This window comes from Malus sylvestris, chromosome 2 (assembly GCF_916048215.2).
Source record: "Malus sylvestris chromosome 2, drMalSylv7.2, whole genome shotgun sequence".
Classification (NCBI taxonomy): domain Eukaryota; kingdom Viridiplantae; phylum Streptophyta; class Magnoliopsida; order Rosales; family Rosaceae; genus Malus; species Malus sylvestris.
In genome coordinates this window covers 8,049,749-8,073,097 of record NC_062261.1, presented here as the reverse complement: position 1 = coordinate 8,073,097, position 23,349 = coordinate 8,049,749, and the positions used below count along the sequence as shown (strand labels likewise).

The window sequence follows — 23,349 nt, the reverse complement described above, 5'->3', positions numbered from 1 at the left end:
TACCTGTTAGTCATCTTTTTTATTTTTTTTAATTCAAAAATAAAAAAGAGGGAGCAGTGCATTCAAACTTGGTTCCACCGACATTTGGTGGTCTTTTGGACTAATAATTACCATTATCAGTCTTTGTTAGGGTTGGTTAGGTATTGATGTGCTTTGAAAAAAAACTGCTTCTGTTGTGATGTGAGAATAAACAGCTGTGAAATAAAGCAGCAGAGTGTTCAGTAAACTTTTTTGTAAAAATGTTTTTGAAAAAAAAAACAGTATTATAGTGTTTGATAAATTTTTATATGAAACAGATGTAAAAAAAAGTTGGTTTTTCAAAGCTGGGTTTTGCAGCTTTATGATTTTGACTTTTTTCATCCAAAATTGTGAAAAAAATACATGAGAAAAGCAAAGGAATGCGGAGGAGTGCTTTAAAAAATACAAGAGAAAAGCAAACGAATGTGCAGTGCATTTAAAAAAGAGGGAGGAGTGCTTTAAAAAATACGGATTATGGAGTGATTTTCTTCACACGCGTTTTCTTATTTATATCCGGTCTAAAACTGAATTTTTATGCAACGAATATACTATTATTGGGAAATTGATCCCCTCCGCATCCTTATGTGGGGATTTAGGAATTCTCATATATCAGTAGTTCATCTTATATTATACGATCAGTTTTTATTAGGTACTATTTATATTTAATTTTAAATTATAAAAATTAAATAATTTCTGATCGTATAATACATGATGAACGACTAATATGTGAAGATTATTAGGATCTTCACGTAATAGATCCGGAGAGGATCCATTTCCCTATTATAGTATGGCACAGCAAACACGGCATGACATATAGCAAAGTTAAAACGATTGAGATTGGATGATAATATTATAAAATCGCCGCTATCCCATATCCTCAACAATATAGCTGATTATTGTAGCTTCATAGCTAGCAATTAAAAATAAATCACACATTTAATTAGTGATTTTTTCCTTTGCTATATTTCAAAGAAATGTGGAAAAGAATGTAAAAACACAAATATACAGCAATATTACACGATAACAATAAAAAATGCACTAGCAATTACTAAAGTCAAGTATGTGTCCCTTGCTAGAGATCCAAATAGAAAAAAATGAAACATAAAACTATATTGACAATTATTTTAGGTTCTTACCTTTTAGATTTTATTTTAGATGGGTTAGATCCTAAGTTCCTCCTTTCTTGTAATATTTTTCTACTTCAAGAAGGATAAGGTTTATATCCCTTTCTTTTCTTGTAATTTTTTATGTTTTAGGGTAAGGATTTTATCCCTTTTTTTCTTCTTGTATTTCTTTTTCCCTTGAATTTGAGGGATGAGGTTTATATCCCCAAGACTAGATGTCATTTTGATCAATAAATTTCCCTCGTACTATTAAGATTTTCCACAAAACAAAAAGTTAGGTTCTTATTTATTACTTGATTAGTTAAACTTTCTAATCTGCAGGCAAAGTACTGAAATAAATGAAGTGGTTTGTCATGTAGACGAAACAAAAAAGGGATACGGATTTTGGTCAAGTGTAAGACACATTAATGCATCTTTTGCATGGATGTCTCTTGAGGGACACTAAACCGACAATAACTTGTATGTAAACAACAGTTTGTGCACCTTTATTCACGTCTAACTTCTCCTGGAGTTCCATCTTCTATTAGATGTTTGAACAATAAGAACATCTTGCTGAAATTCAGAAAGAAGAAATACAGTATTTAGTATTTATTTTTGAAAATGCCTATCCGAAGCCGTTGAGTACATTTAAGCTCATTTGGTTCAGTCACCGACTCCAACTCCATTCAATGAGCAATAAGTAACAAATATACAGTTGCGAAAATCATATATATCAATGTGATTCTAAAACTGTCAGAGCATAAACCAAAATTATATCAAATATATAGTTGTGAAACAAGGCAAGCTATCAAAAGATTAGAGTGGGAAATAATGAAATGTTTGAGGAGAATGTAACTGCAGGTATATCGAGTCCGAATTTTAGAAATGGAACTGAGGCCAAAAACAGGACTGTGGATTCCAGAATCTTTAAAACAGCAGAGAAGAACGATGAACTGAACAACTCCATCTTCCCAACTTCATCATCGATGAATAGATCAGTATCTTCGCTTACTTGATTACACATCACAAGAAAAAAGTTCCACAAAGTTCCGCAAAAGTGAAGGCCTAAAATTTAACTAAATTGTGCAGAGGGTGGCAAGACTTGATCAGTAAGCGATGAAAAAAATCGTCCCATCTGCAATTCAGGCAGTGCCAATGACTCAAACGATTCAACATCTGCTTTATACTTCCCCACAGTGGGCCATCTCAAGGACCATGGGCTGACATACAAAAACATGCTTTAGGGTTGAATGATATGTAGACCCACGAAAATTGTTAATATTAGTAACACTTTAAGAATCAAACTATGAAAAACCAAGCTATTGTAATCATATATAATTCGATGACTCAAACCTATCGAGCGATTCAAGCACAAACCTTCTATGTTCTTCTCCGCTGCTGCATAATCCTTTATACTCTGTGGCATAACATCACATAACATTTAAACGTGATCATATGACATGAAACCCTAAGTGCTTCTACTTCCCACGCCACCTTAGTCGTGAACAATAAAGGACCCATAAAAGGCAAAAGGCAGGAGACATAATTTTTGTAAAACCAAAAACGTATCAAGACACATTAGGCTGGAATTTTGACCCAAACTCCATCCCAGAATTTGCAAGGAAGTAATATATAGGAATAGAGACTTGTGAGATTATGAGGGTAGACATCAATCAAGTTGATTCAAGCAAGCTATGTTTTTTATATTGTTATATCCTTTGATATTAAAATCCTACTAAATCTTATTAAACAACACCAAATAAAAATTTCCATCTATTCTTTTTTCATGTATTTAATTTTTTTCTTAAAAATGGGACAATTGGTGGCAAGTCACATTTATTCACCTCTTCCGGGCCCAAAGAGACTATAAGGAATTTCATCTTACCCGTGGCTACAGTCAAACAGACTCACCAGCTCAGAGCATCGAATATGGGACCTCCCACAATTTTTTGTTTATTGGGGAGCCGCACTCTGCGCTCTTACCAAGCCACTTGCTGTGGTTTTTTCATGTATTTAATTTAAGCCTAGAGCACCCGCCAAGATCTAAATCAACAAGTTTATCAAGAAATCCAATAGAATCATCAACCTCAACCAAACTTGTGCAACCATGTAGATCCAAGTTCTTTATGTTTGGGCTTCCGGATAAGTGGGGGATTTTTTCCAAAAATTCGCAAGAGCTTAAATTCATAGATGTAAGCTTTGCCAAATTCTGTGAAACCAAAATAAAAAATAAAAAACAAAAACAAAAAGTCAAATACTTTAAATATAATAATTAATAATGAAAAACTTTGCAAAAAATTCTTTCTCCGAAAATAAAATATACATTTAAATTAGTAATCGTCCAAATTACTTTAAAATATGTATACGCACCTTAAATCCCTTCAATTGTTTGATGCCACTGTGAACACGAAATTTTCCTGAAACGAAAGAGACAATAACAACGCACACAAACAAATATTTGTATTTGATAATTTTGGGTTACAATCTCTCTCTATTTTGATCCTCTGATTCGATCTCCGTAAGGTATTGATTTGTGGATGTTTCGTTGATCCAAGGGCCGTCGAGGCTTGATCTTGGATGAACTGTTGGAAGTTTCTTCAAGAGGCCGTGGGCTTGATCTTTGAAGGTGGATTTGAGCGGATCTTCAAGGAGCCGTTGGGGCTTGATCTTGAGGATGAGTGTTTCTTCAAGAGCCGTTAAGGTTTGATCTTGAATAATGGTGATGAACGGATCTTCAAGGGCTTTTGGGCTTGATCTTGAAGAACGGTTGGATGTGTGGATTTGTTGATGTTTGTTGATCCAAGGGCCATCGGGGCTTGATCTTGGATGAACGGATGATGAACGATGATGCTTTCTTCAAGGAGCCGTTGGGGCTTGATCTTGAGGATGAGTGTTTCTTCAAGGGCCGTTAAGGCTTGATTTTGAATAATGGTGATGAACGGATCTTCAAGGGCTTTTGGACTTGATCTTGAAGAACGGTTGGATGTGTGGATTTGTTGATGTTGTTGATCCAAGGGCCGTCGGGGCTTGATCTTCAAGGGTCGACATGCTCATTTATAATGATATCACTTTTATTCATTTTCTCAGGCTAACCAACTCTTTTCTAATATTGAAACCGACACGTGAACTTAAGTAATACTCCGCCATGTCTTACTCAGGCATACACGATGTGAAAGTCCTACTTCTCCCTAGACTTCTCCAGCATACAAAGACTCATGTTACTACGGCATGTCCTTAAAAAATTTGTTGATTGTGGTCATCCTTTACATTGACTATGAACTTGCAAATAGACCCTGAAATAAAGTTCGCTACAACTTCAATTGTCCCAACAGGTAAAATTTTATCAAATCCCGAATGACGAACCATCTTCAATCATCCTAATTGCACTAAGTTTCTACATTTGAGCAGGGTACTTTTCATTTTTCACTTCCGTATGAAAGTTGCCATAAAATACAAGTCAGAAAGAAGGGCTGCCTTACATTGTCAAAATCAGCATTTGAAGCACAAGCTTCAACGAACTCAATGTTATGCTCATTGCACCATTCCAAACACGTGTGCCTAGCCTCCCAATATGGCTCGTCATCCCCCAATAAACTGCTACCTTCAGCCTCGGAGATTCCATACGCAATGAACCCTGGACTGTCATCAGCAAATGGGTCTACAAGCTTCTGCAGTCGTCTTCTATATTCGGTATGAACCGGGTGACCCAGAACAAGATCAACCTTATTCCCTACGCACACTAGTATATCGAACTTTTGAACATCAGTTCGAGATACCCATTTCTGAAGCGCAGACAGAGACGACAACTGCAGCAAATTGATATAAGACACATTGAAAATCATGCTAAACAAGTAAACAAAGTGACAAAGAGTGAGTGGCAAGAGACCAAAACCTCAGTTGTGTCGAAAACCAAGATCAAGGCAGCCAACTGCTCATACATTGAGAGGGACTATAAAATATTCGTCATGGAGATGAGACATCCATACCGAAACACCAGCTGTGTAGTAATTTGTAGAGATATTCCATCTATTTCTTTACTACAAAAATCATCAAAATACACATTTCAAAAGAATTCAAAACGAATTGTTTGTTCCCAAAATTCCTAAGAGTTGAATTCTTTGATCCCTAAGTTCAAAATTTTACATACCCATCAACTACCAGCTGAGATGACGATGAAGAATCAGAAGCATCGTCAAAAATCCAAACCCAGTAAGCCTAGAAACCAAGAGGTCATGAATTTAGTATCGACCAAAGGAGAGAGAAAGAGAGAGAGCATACGGGAAATGAGAGAGCGTTTGACGACGCCGGGGGAGCCGAGGAAGAAGATGCCGGGCCGCTTCTCCAGACGTTTCTATGCTAGTGCTAAGCGGCAACTGGGCTCTGCTTTAGGCCTGCAGTTAAAAACAGCTTCTTTTCTTTTCTTTTTTTCATTTTTCAAAATTTTAAAAAATATTATAAAAATAGTAATACTACTTTTATTATCTATTTGTATATAATATTTCTAATACTGGTACGGCTTGCAAACGCATATGGATCTCATCTCTATTAGAGAGATGGGTACAAATGATGGTATAAATAAATGATTAAAGTAAGGAGGTCAAATTAGTATTAGACACGAATTTGTAAAAACTATGTCAGACAAGTAATTTGATTTTGATTAGTGTCACAACTAACAAAAATTAGACTGTACTTTAGTAAGAACCTTCGTGATCTATATTGAGTTATTTGGTATATGATCATCATAATTAGTAAGAGCGTTTCTAACAATATTCGTATCAAAATACGTCTACTTAGATATGAAAAGATAAGTGTAACCACCAAATATATTGATAAAAATCATTTGGAAATCCAAGGGTGTGAAATCCCGTTCCCGGATTTCACTGTTATAATCTACGTATTTGTACTATTGAGATTCAATATTATTTCTCGAGAATTTATTTTAAATTGTTTGGATTTAGATTTTAATTAAACTAGTTACTAAGAGTGAAGTTTGGAAAATAATTATTTAAAATTCGTTGACCTTTTGAGGTCACAAGTAACGTTTTCGAATAGGTCTCGAAGCCACGAGCGCATAGGAGAAAACCGTTTGTGAGTTCGAGTTATAACGGTATAGTTACGGACATTTGAAGTTGTGAACTATAGATTGTGGAAACTATTTAATTTCCACATGTGGGTTAAAGGTTAAGTGAGCTTAATAAAAGAGTGAGGGACTAATTAGAAAGGGGGAGTTTTCAGAAAAAAGAAGGGGGGTCTGATTTTTGACCCGTTTTGGGGCGTTTTCGACCCCTTTAACCCACAAACTTGATCTGCTTGTATCTCCTTCATCCGATCTCCGTTTTGGGTGATCTTGGTGTCCATGGAAAGATCTTGACGAGTCCTACAACTCTGAAGTGTTAGATTTTCCATTTTCTTATCCATTTTTCCAGTTCGAGGCAGCAAAGTTCCGTGGGTTTTCTGGCGGTTTTGTCATTTTTCCGGCTATTCCGGCAACCATTTCCTTCCAGTGAGGTATGAAACTTCATCTACTCTTCATAATCTTCAAGTTGGTATGCTTGGTTCGTGCTTTCGTATTCATTTTAGAGTTGGGTGTTTAGAACCCTAGAAATCCGGTTTTCTCCGGTGAATTTGGGTCGTTTTCGGTTAGAATTTGTTGTCGGCCTAATTGTGAAAAGTGTTTCCCTTGTTGAGCTCTAGCTACCACGTAAATTTGAGCTTATGTAATTGATGTTGAAAATTTGGGGTTCCTAAACCCTCCACCTTGAATACCCCGCGTGTGGCGGTGCGTGGGACCGTCCACGAGTGTTGTCTAAGTACCAAATACCTTCTAGTGACCCTATGAACTTATGTCTAACTCGGTTTCCCGAAATTCAATTGTTTGGTGTGGTGATCAAATTGGACCGCCACTTGTTTGTATGATTGATGACAATCCGATTGTTGGACCTTCGTTCAATTTTGTGAACACCCTAATTATCAGTTGTTGGATCTTTGAGGACTTACAAATCGGAAATCCGATGTGCGGATCTTCTGGATTGAATAACCTTAGGTTGTTGACCTTAATGGACCTACCTTATCGACGATTGACGTTCTAGTCAACATGCTCTACTTTAGAGTGTTGTTTATCTCTAGTTTGTTGTTGAGGCTTGATGGAACTTAGTTGGCTCATTTCAATGACGTGTCGTTCCTAGTTGAAGTGTGTCTCGATATATGTATTAGTGGCACCATATTGAGTTATACTTGTTTATTAAATGTGCTTTCTATTAAATGGTTATTTTTATTTTAAGCATCGATCTATGTTTATAAATTGTGAATCAACTGTAGCTTGGAAACGTTTATGAAATGTGGTTAGATATGTATGGTTAGTATGATGTGTATGATTGTTTTTATGACGATGTGAACCTAGAATCTTATGAGAAGTATTATGTAGAACTTTTATGCTTGTATGATAAGATAGTGGTCATGAGAAGTTGATAGTGCAAGTGATTACGATGTAAATCATTGCGGATGAGATAAGGGTAAGTAGTATGTGTATTGATCTAACTGTCCCACGTAGCAAAGGTACATAGATGATCCTGCTTGGTATATCCGCGATGGGGGATCATATGTATTCAGGGGTGATCATGCTTGGTATATCCGCAATGGGTGATCACTGCCTGCACGAAGATATTATGTCTATGGTTCCGCTTGATATATCCGCGATGGGGGACCATACGCATTTTAGAGGGGATGATGATTAGTTGTGCTTGGTACATTTTGATAGGCGATCATAATTTAATGTGGATTCCGTCGAGTGATGGTCCGGAATCCCTTCTACTTCGCGATTCCGTTAAATGATAGTCTGGAATCGTATCCTGGGTTGGATTCCGTTGAGTGGTCCGGAATCATTGCTTTCGCTCATTCCCATAAGATTAGTCTAGAACCCTAGATTCGAGTGAATGGGAATTACCCACAATAGATCTTGTGAATTTTTCTTAGTCTCACTAGTTGATTGGTAAGACTGTTGGTATTGACGTGGCTGTTGGTTGCCACCCCAACTGAAATTGGGATGGTTCTTCCACCCAGGATTATATGTATTGGAATAAGGGTCACTTCTGGGTCTAATGAAATTATTCACCATATTTGCATGCTCTTGCACAAGCTCAGGGTAGCTATCCTTGTTGGGGCATTGAGTGATGTCATGAGTTGTCTCACTACAAATGATGCACGGTTCTTGGGCATTGGGCATGGAAGAGACATGCATTAAGGCAGCAAATTTGGCATTAAAATTCTTTTCCATTTTAGCAATTTGAGCAGAAACATTAGGAGAACTCTGAGAAATCTCAAAAACTCCCCTCTTTTGTGTTTGTTCTTCTGTCCATTGTTGGGATTCAGAAGTCATCATATCAAATAACTCAAATGCTTCCCTTGCTGATTTTGACATTAATGACCCTCCAGCAGATGCATTCACGTGACTCTTGGTGGTGGCATTGAGACCATCATAAAATATGTTCATTTGAAGGTTAGAATCAAACCCAGCATGAGGACATTTTGTGTACATCTCATTATACCGTTCCCAAGCTTCATGGAAAGACCCGTTCGGCTTTTGAGCGAAAGTCAATATCTCTTTCTTGAGTGCAAGAGTCTTGGATGAAGGAAAAAACTTATTGAGAAATTTTTCTTGCAATTCTGTCCATGTTGTAATGCTATTGACAGGCAGAGAATGCAGCCACGCCTTGGCTTTGTCCTTAAAAGAGAATGGGAACAAACGTAACTTGATAGCTTCAGAAGAGAAACCTCTGATTATGGTGTTGTCACATGCCTCAATAAAATCAACCAAATGTATGTTGGGATCACTGTTTGGCAACCCATGAAAGGATGGCAATATGTTGAGGATGTGAGGTTTGATTTCAAAGGATGTCCCATCTTCCACATCTGGATATATAATGCACCTTGGCACTGCATTGATTCTCGCCGCCAATGAATTCCTTAAAGGTTGACCTGCTGCGGGTAAGGCTAGGCCCATGTGTGCAACTGGTGCCAAAGGTTGGAAAATAGATTTGCTGCTCTCAGGATCACGGAACAAATCCTTAAGAAAAGTATCACCAAGGTTGGAATCTTGTGCTAAATATTTTTCTCTAGCTAACTTCCTTACACTTCTCTATGGTTCAGGATCGTAAGGAATAAGCACTTGATTCTTGGATCTTGTTCCAATTACCATATACTACACCTGAACAAACAACAGAAATATTAAGCCACAATAAAAATAAAAGTAAAATAAAATAAAACTTAACAGAAACTAACTAAACAACAAAAAGAAAAAGAAAGTAAGTAAACCTAGATGAATTAAAAACACAATTTATGCAAATTGGTAAGCACTAGTTAATTAAATGAAGACAAAAATCTCACACCACACATCCACTACACTTAATCAAAGATCAAAACTCAACTAAATTAATTGCTGTTTTTATTTTTTTTTATTTTTTTTTTAATTTTAAATAATAATTTTTTAAAATTAATAATATTGTTTAAAACAGAAATTTGTGAAAGGGATACATAAACAGATTTCTAACGCAAATATACAACAATATTACGGTACCAAAGTTAAATTCACCATCAATGAGCTTAATCAAAAAGGATTCTTTAAAAAAAAAAAATTTGTTTTTTTTTTAATTTAATAATTAATAAAAATAAGACATAAACATAAGCATAAGAAAAATAAACACAAAAGCTCGGGAACTGTTGGCACAGTCCCCGGCAACGGCGCCAATTTCTTGATAGCGATTTTACCACTTGTAAAACAAAGGGTTAAATCGTAGAAAATTCTTGCAAGAGAACAAGTGTTTGTAGTATAGAATGGCTCAAGCAAGGTCGATCTCCTCAGGGACTGATATAAACAATTTACGAGTTTTTTGTGTATTTAACTTATTTAACTCTAAGAATTACACTAATTTAATGAAACTAAATATTACTGGATGTGACTTAAACAAATATCTAAAATGGGAATTGGTTTTAGGGAATAATGATTCAACTTAAACAAAACAAGTAAATAAGGAAATTCAAGATAAAATAAATGATTTAAGAAAAATAGATTGACAATATGCTAGAGTTCAACCTTTACCAACAACATTCCTACGTAGCTATTCCAATTGCTTAAATAATTGAAAACACACATGCTTTGAAGGTTGGATTTTTCTTGTGTATGTTTTACTTGTGACATTCAAGCTAAAACGCATACCACTACATGCAACTTATCCATGACATTTGGATTAAATATAAACATGAGTGATTCATTAATCTTGGTGAAAATCCTTTTGTTAAACCATATAATCCCTAAGAGCATGATATTTACCTTAGGAGAGTACAATTCTCAATCACAAGAAGCACAACCAATTTTAACGTGACATTCGTTCAAAATTGCATCCGATAACTTTTCTAAGCATCCTAATGGTGATCAAGCATCAAGATACATAGATAGTTTAATTCAATGATTGAAAATATCAAAGCAAGCATGTAACAACACTTAAGCAATTGAAAAATAAATCTACGTATTCATGTTGCGGCTCATGACCTCACTCTAGCATAATAAATTAGTTACACATAATTATGTTCATACATAAGAAATTATCCATAAAAAATAACAAGAAAGAAAACACCCGTTTTTGGTTCCTCTGCTCTGCGCTTCCCTTCTGCTTGTGTTGTTCCCGTCAGTCTCTTTCTCCTCTTCTTTCGCGCTTTTCTTCCCTCCTGCTGCTTTTATTTTTGGACTTGGATTGCCTGCCCTCCCATTTCGATGCCCTCTCCGTGCTCTCCTGTTTTGTGTGGTCACGGTTAAGCCACGTCAATATTTTTTATTATTTTTTTATAAAAATAATAAAATAAAAAGAAATATTAATATAAAATGTTGACGTGGCTTAACCGTAACCACAAAAACAGGAGGGCATGGGGAGGGCATCGAAATTGGAGGGCATACAATCCAAGTCCTTTATTTTTCCGCGCCTCCTTCCCTGCCTCTGACGCTCCCCTTCTCTCTCTCTGTTTCTGTCAGTCCACCTCACTCTTTTTCTCCTCTTCTTCCGTTATTATTTCTTTTCCGTGCTCCACCTTTTTCTTTTTAGTCTGTCAGTCTCTCCACTCCTCTCTTATTTTATTTTTTCTGTTGTCCCGTTAGTCTCCCCACGTTCCCTCTATTTCTATTTTATTTCTTATTCCTGCCATCCCTGCTCTTTGTTCCACTTCCATCCCATGCGCACTCCACTTCCTTCCCACTCTTCTCTGTCTGCCGTTCTACCTCTTTATTTTCTGTTTTTTTTTTCTCTGCACAGTACACTCCACTTCCTGCACACTGCCTTTCTTAGTCCCCCTCCTCTGCGTCTCTTATTATTCTTTTATTCTTTTTCTTTCTGCCAGTTTTTGTCCTAAAACAACATTAACGGCACATTAACATAAAATAAGGTAAAATGCCATAATTTTAACACAAAAACATCACAAAGACTTTAGAAATGGATGGTATAATTGCATGAAATATATGAGTGATCAAATACCCCCAAACTTGCATTTTTGCTAGTCCTCTAGCAAAACAAAACACAAAACAAAACCACTCAACTAAGACTAGATTCAACAACTTAGTAGCCAACTTCTCAATTTCGATTTCAGAGATAAGTGCTAACCATAAAATACACTGCCAAGAAGTAAGCAAGAGCTCAAAACATCATCCAATAGTTAACCAAATTTCCTTCAAACAAAACGTTGAAAAGCCATGTGTGAGCTAGACATGTCAATGCAATTCCAAGCTCCTTTAAATCATCATATGCAAACATGTGAGTTTCTCACAAGACATACGCTCATTCACTCATAAGTTTTGGTTAATGTGTTTCACTCAAGTGATCTCACTGTACATGCCGCCATATGCTTGCTTGTCCACCTAACTCGCTTATCAATATTTAAGTAATACCTTTGATCAATAGGACTTTATTACGGTTGTAATGGGGCTAAAGGTGATAGGCTAATGAAAGAAAGGATATGGAAATCAAAAATTTTGAGAAAGTACACTTTGGTAGTTTTCCAACACCTCAATATCACACCACCTCAAATTGAAAGCAAAATAATAAAACCTCGAGCACCTGTTACTCCCCAAATTTAACTTTAAAAGGAAATTTATACTCTACCGACACATTTTCAACAAATCAACACTCTCCAATTTTCATATATTTCGTTTTTTTTTTCATTCATTTTTTTTTCTTCTTCTTTTTTTTTTTTATGAAAGAAACAAATCTGCAAAAGCTACATCACCCATCAAATTCACATTTCATTGTAATACACATGCTCTATCCATCTTTCTACATAAATGAAACCCCCAAAAGCACAACCCATGTAATACTTTCTCAAAACAATAAGGAATCGATTTTTGTGTATGGGCTCAACTCCAATATTGGAGCAAGGTAAAGAGATGTGGCTAACAAAGAAATGGCTTAGTTTAAGGCTCAATGGGCTACTAAGGATAAACATAGCATATAAGGTAGGCATGAAAGGCTCAAACGATCCAAAGATGGCCTATATCACTTCCAAGTTATTACATGAATTGATTAATGAATCGAGTAGTATAAAGCAAGTTCTAGAGATACATGTACAGTGAGATCATACGCACAAGAAGGAATGAGATTGATGCATAATGGTTCAATCATGTATAGGCTCAAAAACTCACAAGGTTTACATAATCTCATATGATTCACATATGAAATGCTAAATTATGCTCAAGTTTCACATTGACAAGACTAGGCACATTTATTTTTCAAGTTGATTTATGGAAATCACAGTTAACACAAAGACAACGAAAAGAACTTAGACTTCTTGAAAGTAAGAAGGAAATTAAAATCAAATCTCATCATTGAATTGAGAAGTAGCTACAAACAACAATAAAAATGCAAATTTAATTTTTTTATTTATTTATTTATTTTTAATAATTTTTTTTTAATTGAAAGAAATAAACTAACGAAATATATTTCCACCCCCAAACTTAATTATAGCATTGTCCCCAATGATAATGAAATGAATTTTTGAACAATAAGACATGAAAATGGAAGGAAAGAAATATAAAATGAAATAAAGACACATAAAGAAAAGGAAAGAACACACCAATTTGTGTAGGCGAGGAGAGCAGTAGTGTGAGTTTGTTTCTTCTCTGCTTCTTTCTTCTGCACCGCAGGCTGGCACAAGGTAGCTGTGTTGGTCTGTTTCTTTCTTCAATCTTTCCCAGTGCCCACCTCTTGCTTTCTTTCTCCTTGTCCCTAGCTGAGGATGAATTGGCAACTTGTCTCCACATGCTTCGAGGTATCATTTTCACTTCCCTTATCTGTTCCCCAGGCAGATGTGGTAGATGAAGCGGAAGCATAAGATGATGAAGATGAGTACTCGAGAGCAAGGCTAGGTAAGCAATCAGGAAGGGGTTCCAGGCAGTTGGCTCCAGATCGGAAGATTGATACCAAGTGCTGGCTGATTACTCTCTTTCTCCTTATCGTAAAACAAAGACAAGGAGAAGGACAGGGAGAAAGCATGATATGAGATAGTCTTGCTTTCAACCTTCATGATATGAAATACTTTTGCTTTGGATTGGTTGTTTGCAGAGGTACCCCAAGGAATAAGGAACACTGAGTGATCAGAGGGCACAGATGGCAATGCAGAGGCCGTGGATGCTCGTAGGGAAGATATCTGCGCAGAGAATGTCGGGGTTACTCCAAATGCCATGATGAAGCAGCTGGCACAGCGGTGGAGATTGTAGCATTCAGAACAATTCCCAAGTTGACAATGTTGGCAACTACAAGAAGAGTGAGGGACAATGTAATGTAGAGAGCAGCAGCGACCTGCATACCAAGAAAGGCAAAAAGGAAAGCTTATTTTCTGCAAATATGCATATAGATAGAATCGGTTACAAACTTTTAGTCTAAAATGGAAATGGAGGGACACTAAACTCTATTTTATCGTTTAGATAGTTTACCCTAGTTATAATATTGATTAAAAGTTAGTAATCGGTTCTAGGAAACCGAAGGTGTTCGAAATTATCTTCTGCCGGCTATATCCATTAAGGAAGTTGTAATGGCACTTACGAAGAGAGATGCAAATGTCGGATTCAACCCTATGTTAGATAAGAACGGTGACGCCGGCCTGCTTATACACCTGAGGAGTGTAGAAAAAAAGTTACATGGGTTCAAATAAAATTTCCCTTTTAACTTTTTTCTATCAAACATGTTGAAGAATTTGAAGTCTAATTCCAACAACTAATGCACGCTTCACTCCCAGCTTCCAATGGTGGAACACAAATAGAGCACAGGCTTGTCGGTTCCTTGGCAGAAACAGCAGGCTGACTAACTAGAGCAACATCATTAATGAGTTCACTTTCTTGCCTTACACCAGAAATTTAAACAACCGACACAGGCTAAGACCTGTGAGATTATGAGGGTCTTGTTATCTACAATTTTACTCCGGAGATGTGCAACTCTGTGTGGGTCGAGAGGCCCCCATATTCGTTTGTTAGAATTTTGAACAAAGATGACCTGCCTTGACCTCTGACTTAATCGCTTAGGCTAGTGTTTTTTGGGGACGATGTGTTCGCCATTTGTGGCAGTGTCTTATTGTAATCCCGAGTCTCTTCTTGTATGTTAGCCTTGTCTGGCTTTCTTTGTTCTTGGTTGGCCTTTGTGCCTTGGTAACAATTCCTTGTTTCTAAAAAAAAAAAAAAAAAAAAAATCTCTTCTTGATATTAAAATTCAACTAAATCTTATTAATCAACTCCAAATCAAGTTTTCCACCTATTCATTAATTGAAAAAAGTAGAAGTAAATGTTAATAAAAAAATAGTTGCAAACCCCGACTCTTGATTAACAGAGAGAAAAGCATGTGGTTTACATGTTCATCCAAACGATGTAGTTCTTTGATCTTCGTGTAGAAATTTTGTACTTATACTTGTGATCAGTTTTCATTAAGTACTGATTAGGTTTAATTTTAAATTTAAATATTTAAATAATTTCTTATCACGCGATAAACGATGAATGCTTAGGATTCGTGGATCTCTTAAATTTCCATAAAAATGATGCGGAGGTATCCTCTTCCCAAAAAATCCATTGTTGTATCATATCACACCAAACACGAGATAACACATCAGAAATTTCTTTTCAAATTGTAGAAAGAGTTGGTTAGCCTGAGAAAATGAATAAAAGTTAAATGCATAAAAACACACAATTGACTTGAAATAGTACAAAAGTATTTCATTGTGGAGTAATTTTCTTCACAACCCTTTTCTTCTTTTGCACTCTTTTTTTTCCCACCTATTAATTCTCCTTTAATTTAAGGAAAAAAAAATTCAAAACCCAAATAATTATTCTTAACCAGCCCCAAATTACTGCTCTGAGTCTCTGTTTGGGTCCCAATTCCCTATCTCAACGCTTCACACTTTGATTGGATGGGAATTAGATAAAACGATTCCTTGTGGATAATTTTCTTTTCCGTGATGAGAGAAAAAATACAAGAGAAAAGCAAAGGAATATGCAGGAGATCAAATTAAGGTGAGTCAATTAAGGTGATTTTTTCTTTGACAAATGATAAAATAATTTATACTAAAGCCAAATAAACTAAGAACCCCAAGTATTGGAGAAAATTTTATTGAGATTGGAAACACAGATTATACATCACGTTTTTTTATATAAATTTCTTCCGGCAGGCCTCGTGCTTTTCTTCCTACCCACAACCACAAAGCAGATTCCTACCGACAACCTTTAATTATCGTTATAATATCCCGAAAATATCGATATTTTCGCGATATTATCAATAATATCCCGAAAATATCGATATTTTCGCGATATTATCAATAATATCGCGAGATGAACCTAAAAATATTTGAAAATTTCTGAAAAGTCTCAAACATGCACATAAAGGGATTCGAACTCCTCCCATCTAACTCCTTCAGCGCCTTGACCACTATACCACTTACGTTTTTGTGAAAACATGCTAAACTATTTATATATATGGTTTTGTTTTGAATTCTTTTTGCAAGAAACAAATTTGCACATATTCCAAATTTTTTGTGGTATTATATTTTAAATTGTGTCAATTAATTACTTAGTCAATGGCATGTGGTTTTTAATTTTTCTATTTTTTATTTGGTCACTTACATGTATGGTTGGAAAAAATTCCCAAAAATCCCAAACCAAACCGAAAAAGTCCCAAACCAAAACCATCCCGAAAAATACCGAAATTTTCGATATGGGATTGGTTTCCAAATCCCATTTGTTTGGTAATCCCGAAATCCCGAAAAATACCGAAGTATTCGGTTTCCTATTGACTTTTGGGTTTCGGTTCTTGAAAGCCATTGTCATGGTTGCTGACTACTCTTCACAATACACTTACTCTACACATAGAGATGATGAAGATAGTGAAAATTTTGAACCTCATAAGAACTCTATGTGGTACTTAGTCACTCATGTATCTTACCATGCAATGTATAAAGTGTAAAATATTGTACTAATTCATTATATATAAATGATTATGGTGTGTTTAAACTTCTTTCATTAATTACTACATATTTTCTACACTCACAATGTTTGACAGCTCGCTATATAATCAACTTAAATCAGTTAAATCCATCATGCAATGCATTTCATTCCAATTTTTTGTGATAAACTAATAGATAATTAACTAAATAAACATCCTGCAAAGTTTCAATAAAAATTTCCAAGTTTTTCTTACAATTTCCGTGGTTTCCATGTAATTTTTATCGATATCGATATTATCCCGATATTTCCATCGATATTTCCGTGTTTTCGGACTACCGATATTTTCGATATTACCGATATTTTCTTCCTTGTTTTCACCTCATGGCACAGAAACGATGTCATATGAAGCTATTATGACTGTAATTATGTGCATACAAAAGTTAAAATGTATGAAAATATGCGATTAATTTGAAATACCGTCATAAAATCATTTAAAATTTTCTGTACTTCTTTTACCTTTTTTTATCTGTTTTTAATGATAGTAAGTTAAATTGTTTTTTTTAGTACATTAATTTTTTTACACTAAGGAAACAAGAAGTTAGGCTAAACCACACAATAGGTAACCTAATTTTGTATCGAATTTACCATCAACGAGATTCGAATCTAAGATCTCTCATTTTCAGATAAAAATAAATATCATCAATACGTACTACTAAGTGAGTTAAATTGTTAAATGATAGAAAAAAGAGATCAATAGACATCCAACATGCACCAAAAGGCATAACATTATTGTTTACCGTAAAAAATAAAGCGTCCTCTGCATTTATTTCTACCGTCAATTCTCTTTTAGTTTACCCAAAAAGACAGAAGAGTGAATGGGAATATGAGAGATTTTTTTAGTATGACCAGTATACAAAGTAATATATCACGTATCATTATATAAATAATAAAATATATTTATTAAAATGATAATAACTTAAAAAAAATAATTACTTATATAAAAATATGTAATATACCATCTATATTTTTGTCATTATAAAAAAAAATTCATGAGAATAGAAGGATGTGACCAAGCTTCCTTTATTGTGGGAAAATTTATTTTCACGCGGACACAGGTGGACGCAATTCCCTTAACATCCCTTCACACTTTTACTAGACAGATGGGAACAGCTGTAAAAAGATTCCTTCCGGACAATTTCTGGGTAGTGATTTTGACACAACTTTTTATACCGGTACCACGTTACTATTGTCGGTCCTTGTTAGCACTTTTATATTAGTCGGGAACGCTAAACGATCCGAAATTACTAATAAAATTATTTTATATTATTTTATGAAATAAAAAATATTAATATTTTATTATCTATTACTAGGATTATTCAGTTTTAAAAATAAAGATGCAGAAGATAATTACTGACGAATCCAATACTACATCAAACTTTTGAAGATCAGTTTGAGATACCCGTTTCTGAAGCGCAGACAGAGACGACAACTGCAGCATAATGAGAGCAAATTGATACAAGACACATTGAAAATCATGCTAAACAAGTAAACAAAGTGACCTAGAATGAGTGGCAAGAGACCAAAACCTCAGTTGTGTCGAAAACCAAGATCAAGGCAGCCAACTGCTCATACATTGGGAGGGACTCTACAAAAAATTAGTCATGGAGATGAGCCATCCATACCGAAACACCAGCTGTGTAGTAATTTGTAGAGATATTCCATCTATTTCTTTACGACAAAAATCATCAAAATACACATTTCAAAAGAATTCAATACGAATTGTTTGTTCCCAAAATTCCTAAGAGTTGAATTCTTTGATCCCTAAGTTCATAATTTTACATACCCATCAACTACCAGCTGAGATGACGATGAAGATCAGAAGCATCGTCAAAAATTCAAATCCAGTAAGCCTAGAAATCAAGAGGTCATGAATTTAGCATCGCCCAAAGGAGAGAGATAGAGAGAGAGCATACGGGAAATGAGAGCGTTCGACGACGCCGGGGGAGCCGAGGAAGAAGATGCCGGGCCGCTTCTCCAGAGAGTCTCCGTCCTTTGATTGGGTTTCCATTTCTCTAATTACTTTCGGAGAGACTGATAAAGTTTGGATCTTTGCAGCTCTAAAACCCTAATTCTTCTAACTCAATTTGGTGAAGACCGAAGATGATGACTGACACTCAGCAGACTTTTCTATTGCTAGGCGGCAACAGGGCTCTGCTTTAGGCCTGCAGTTAAAAACAGTTTCATTTCTATTCTTTTTTTTTCATTTTTCAAAATTTTAAAACATATTATAAAAATAGTAGTACTACATTTATCATCTATTTAGAAATAATTTTTCTAATAAAGATACGGCTCGTAAATATATATGGATCACAGTACAAATGATAGTATAAATAAATAGTTAAAGTAGGCAAATAAATATTAAGTGGGGAAAATAGCCGAACAAAACATGTCACTTATGAGCTTATGACCCAAGAGAATTGATTTCTTGGTACCAAAGATACTGGTGCAGAATTAAGTGAGGGATAGTGATGATTACAAAATCACTTTCTAAAAATGCAATCCAGTCATCAGCACTCTTTCCAACTCAAATCCTGTCCTCATAATCCCAGTCTAAAGCCAAACCAAACTTTCAAATCCTCTGAACAATCAAATCAGCTATCATTGGAATCCAACAGATGCATCAGCAGCAGCTAACTTCAAGAGGCATGTCTTTAGTTTCAGGCACCTTCAAATAAACAAATATCCAGCAACGATGCACCCGACAACATAGATTCCTAAGATGCCAGCAAATCCAACGGAGAAGAGCATGACAGGAAATGCGTAAGTGATGATGATGTCTCCAATCCAGAATGTGAGGGCTCAGATGGCAATGCAGAGGCCATGGATGCTCGTAGGGATGATCTCAGCGCAGAGAATGTTCGGGGTTACTCCAAATGCCATGACAAAGCAGCAGGCACGGCGGTGGAGATTGTTGCATTTAGAACAGTTCCCAAGTTGACAATGTTGGCAACTACAGGAAGAGTGAGGGACAATATAATGTGGAGAGCAGCAGCGACCTGCATACCAAGAAAGGCAAAGAGGAAAGCTTATTTTCCGCAAATACGCATTAGATAGAACCATTTACAAACTTTTAGTCTAAAATGGAACTAGAGGGACACTAAACTGTATTTTATCATTTGGATAGTGTACCCTAGTTATAATTTTGATTTAAAGTTAGTAATCGGTTCTAGGAAACCGAAGGTGTTCGAAATTATCTTCTGCCAACTACATCCATTAAGAAAGTTGTAATGGCACTTACGAAGAGAGATGCAGTTGTGGATTCAACCCTATGTTAGATAGAAGAATGGCGACGCGGGCCTGCTCATACACCTGAGGAGTAGAAAAAAAGTTACATAGATTTAAATAAAATTTCCCTTTTAACACCAGAGAAGTGTAGAAAAAAAGTTACATAGATTTAAATAAAATTTCCCTTTTAACTTTTTCTACCAAACCTGTTGAAGAATTTGAAATCCAATTCCAACAACTAATGCACGCTTCACTCCCAGCTTCCGATGGTGGAACATAAAGAGACTGCAGACTTGTCGGTTCCTTGGCAGAAACAGCAGGCTGACTAACTAGAGCAGCAACATTAATGAGTTCACTTTCTTGGCTTACACCAGAAATTTAAACAACCGAAGCAGGCCGAGACCTGTGAGATCATGAGGGTTGAGATCAATCAAGTTGATTCAAGCGGCTATGTTTTCTACATTGTTATCTCCTCTTGATATTAAAATTCTACTAAATCTTATAATCAACACCGAATCAAATTTCCACCTATTCATTAATTAAAAAAGCAGAAGTAAATGCTAATAAAAAAATAGTTGCAAACACCGACTCTTGATTAAACAGTAGTCCTACAAGACTTCCATCTCTACGTGTAAACTTAATTAACAGAGAGAGAAGCATGTGGTTTACATGTTCATCCAAATGATGTAGTTCTTTGATCTTCGTGTAGAAATTTTGTACTTATATGAACAAAACCAAGTTTTTAGGTAATTAATCTTGAATTTTGTACTTATAATCTCATTTCCCCTTGTATATTTTCCTTCCATAATTGTTTGTTTTGATTAATTAGAATTTGATTTTATCAGTGAAAGGTACATCAAGATACAAATGTGGTTTCTGTTTTTCTAAGAACTAACCACCTGCACTGCAGATATGAAATCTTTGTTTCTAAAGATATGAAATCTTTGATTATGCAGATTGCAAACTGTTCAAATTTTTTCCTTTATTTAATTTAAATTAATTAATTAATATTATATTAATTTAAAAAAGATATCACAATAAAGAATAATAAAAAAATGGCTAAAACTGAAATGTACGTACCCAAACTCCTAGTAAATCAGAAATGGTGGACGGTTGCTCTTGCTCCTCCTCAATATCAGAAGGAACATTGTGATCAATCTGTGTGCGTGTCGGATGATCATCCGCTGGGTTCGAAGATAAGGAAGGCCATTGTTGTTGCCGATCATATTCATCATTGACGATATCTGAGGATCCAAGGCTACTCGTTGGTTCCAAAGACGAGGGAAGCCGTTCATCTCCTTTGCGCAATAGGGGCTGCACCCCGCAGCTTTTAATGCCTGCCTTTGCGGGGAATTGAAATTTAACTTTACAAATATCTCCACTAAAATGAGCCCCACATGGGCTTTCTCCCTGCTTCTCTAAATCCCACTAACATGAGCCCCACATGAGCTGTATCCGTGCCTTTGAACTCAAATTCTTTATAATCACTTGCTTCGTTCATGTGAAGACGAAAAATGTAATAATACCCCGCTCCAGTCAATTTTGATAAAGGCCGTGGTGGAAAAACACAAGATAGAGCCAATCCTAATAACGTCTCCCTCTCCTGTAAATTCAGAGGAATTTCAAAACTAAATTCACTACCTCCAACATAAAAATCATCTTCTTCCTCATCATCTTCATTTCGTATGCTTTCAATCCTAGTGGCTGTTAGATTTTTAGAGGTATAGCTGAACCGCTTTGGAATTTCATCGCCTGGATACTTAACTTGCAATCGAGAGCACAGAAGAGATTCCTGCAATAGTGAATAATATGTAAATAACTAATTACAAACAATCATGATCTGTTCTCCCTCCCAAGTATCTGTAAAGGTATAAAAACACAGGATCAATCCAATGGCTGATGTGCTACCAGGTGTAAATAGATTAAGCTGATATGTTTGTTAAGTTTGTTATGAGCTAGCTTAGTCTGTAAGGAAAGTGAAGTGTATATATAGCAATAGTTTGTAATGATTCAGTGTGAAATAAACAATATAACAGAAGAAGAATTCTCTCTCTCTCTCTCTCTCTCTCTCTCTCTCTCTCTCTCTCTCTCTCTCTCTCTCTCTCTCAGTGTGAAACCTCCATTGTTTAAGCTTAAAGCTTTTCTTATTACATGGTATCCTCGCCGGGTCGGCACGTCTCGATCCTGATCAGGTGTTGCTTCTGCTATCTTCGATTCTCTCTTCTCACTTCATTCTCTGTGTTGATGGTATGAATTCTTCTCTCGTGAATCTTTATTGGTCTGGCGAAGTATGATCTGCAATTCAGTTGTGTTTCTTGCACGCAAACTGTTTGATGATATGTGTGAATGACTCTTTCTCTCTGAATCTCCCAATTCTTCTCAACAATTTCTGACTATTACTCTGGCAAAGTGAAGTGTGTGTAATTACAAACCCTAGATTCTCAATCTCTTCCAGTTTTCTTCAGTTTTTCTCCAAGAATTTCGACGGTATGGTGACTGCTGCACAATTACAGATAGTTCAGTCTCCAATTACAAACCTGATTCCTAATGTTTCGGTCTCTGTAACGGTGAAATTAGATGATACAAATTACTTGGTTTGGCATTATCAAATGCGGTTGCTTCTTGAAAGTCATGGAATTTTTGGATTTGTGGATGGAACACGTCGATGTCCAACTCGTTTTGTTGAAGATTTAGATGTTGAAGGTGTTAAATCTGATGAGTACCAAATCTGGAAAATGCATGACAGAGCTCTTATGCAGCTCCTTATTGCCACTCTCTCCACTCCTGCAATGTCGTGTGTCATTGGTTGCTCCAATTCTCATGAAATTTGGACAAATTTGAAGGACAGATTCTCTACGATCACCAAAGCCAGCATTTTTCAACTCAAGACTGAGTTGCAGAATATCAAGAAAGGCTCAGAGAATGTTTCTCAGTACTTACAGAGGATTAAAGATGCCCGAGATCATCTCTCCGCTGCTGGAGTTTCATTTGATGATGATGATATTGTCATCCTTGCCTTGAAGGGGCTACCTCCTGAGTATAACACATTTCGTACAGTTATAAGGGGTCGAGAGAATGTTATATCTCTCAAGGACTTTCGAGCTCAGTTACTTGCTGAAGAAACAACTGTTGAGCATGCTCCAGTTCATGAATCATTTACTACTGCTATGACAGCACAACATACTTTGTCCAAAGGAAAGGCCTTGGTACTTGATGAAGGGTCTTCTAATTCTCTAACTACTCAGTATCATACTGGTAGTTCATCTGGAGGTTCTTCCAATTCTGGAGGACCTTATCCTTCTGGTGGCACCTATCATTCCGGTAACAATACCAATAATTCTGGTGGCTATAGAGGTCAATATTTCAGAGGGCGAGCAAGAGGCAGGCATCCATTTGGTAATAATTTCAGATTCTCTGGTTCTAATAATAGTCCTGGCATTCTAGGCCCTGCGAGACCACATGTCTCTACCTGTCCCGAGCACAACA

At 36.0% G+C, this 23,349-nt stretch overlaps 2 protein-coding genes, 1 long non-coding RNA gene and 1 pseudogene across 7 annotated transcripts in view; 1 reads left to right on the top strand and 3 right to left on the bottom strand.

Annotated features, from left to right (window-relative positions):
- LOC126608708 (TMV resistance protein N-like) overlaps window positions 1-23,349 on the bottom strand; it is a 38,927-nt gene that overhangs the window by 7,787 nt on the left and 7,791 nt on the right. The window contains exon 5 of one of the 2 annotated variants that reach the window (XM_050276694.1): window positions 21,415-21,655. The exons of the other annotated variant lie outside the window; for it this stretch is intronic. Within the exon in view, the coding sequence (XP_050132651.1) occupies window positions 21,415-21,655 (241 nt within the window). The remainder of the gene's footprint in view (window positions 1-21,414; window positions 21,656-23,349) is intronic. 2 annotated transcript variants of the gene reach the window in all.
- Window positions 1,832-3,199, bottom strand: LOC126609026 (uncharacterized). The gene is made up of 2 exons (XR_007618078.1): window positions 2,499-3,199; window positions 1,832-2,341 (listed from the first exon to the last, which is right to left on the bottom strand). It is a non-coding gene; the product is annotated as an uncharacterized LOC126609026 (long non-coding RNA).
- LOC126608918 (uncharacterized) lies at window positions 3,562-5,468 on the bottom strand. 4 transcript variants are annotated; one of them, XM_050276933.1, is made up of 3 exons: window positions 5,269-5,468; window positions 5,014-5,158; window positions 3,562-4,927 (listed from the first exon to the last, which is right to left on the bottom strand). In XM_050276933.1, exons 2-3 carry the CDS (start codon window positions 5,059-5,061, stop codon window positions 4,538-4,540), a joined length of 438 nt encoding a protein of 145 aa, XP_050132890.1. In that variant the 5' UTR covers window positions 5,062-5,158; window positions 5,269-5,468; the 3' UTR covers window positions 3,562-4,537. The 4 variants fall into 4 exon arrangements, with proteins under 4 accessions (XP_050132890.1, XP_050132897.1, XP_050132903.1 ...); XM_050276940.1 differs by having other exon boundaries at window positions 5,014-5,153; XM_050276946.1 differs by having other exon boundaries at window positions 5,014-5,153; window positions 5,400-5,468.
- Window positions 8,627-8,733, top strand: LOC126614128 (small nucleolar RNA R71; annotated as a pseudogene).

Bases quoted from the DNA above. Each gene is read 5' to 3' on its own strand.
- LOC126608918 (XM_050276933.1), bottom strand. From the start codon at position 5,061: ATGTATGAGCAGTTGGCTGCCTTGATCTTGGTTTTCGACACAACTGAG. The intron at 4,928-5,013 runs GTTTTGGTCTCT...AATTTGCTGCAG, and splicing joins TGGTTTTCGACACAACTGAG to TTGTCGTCTCTGTCTGCGCT.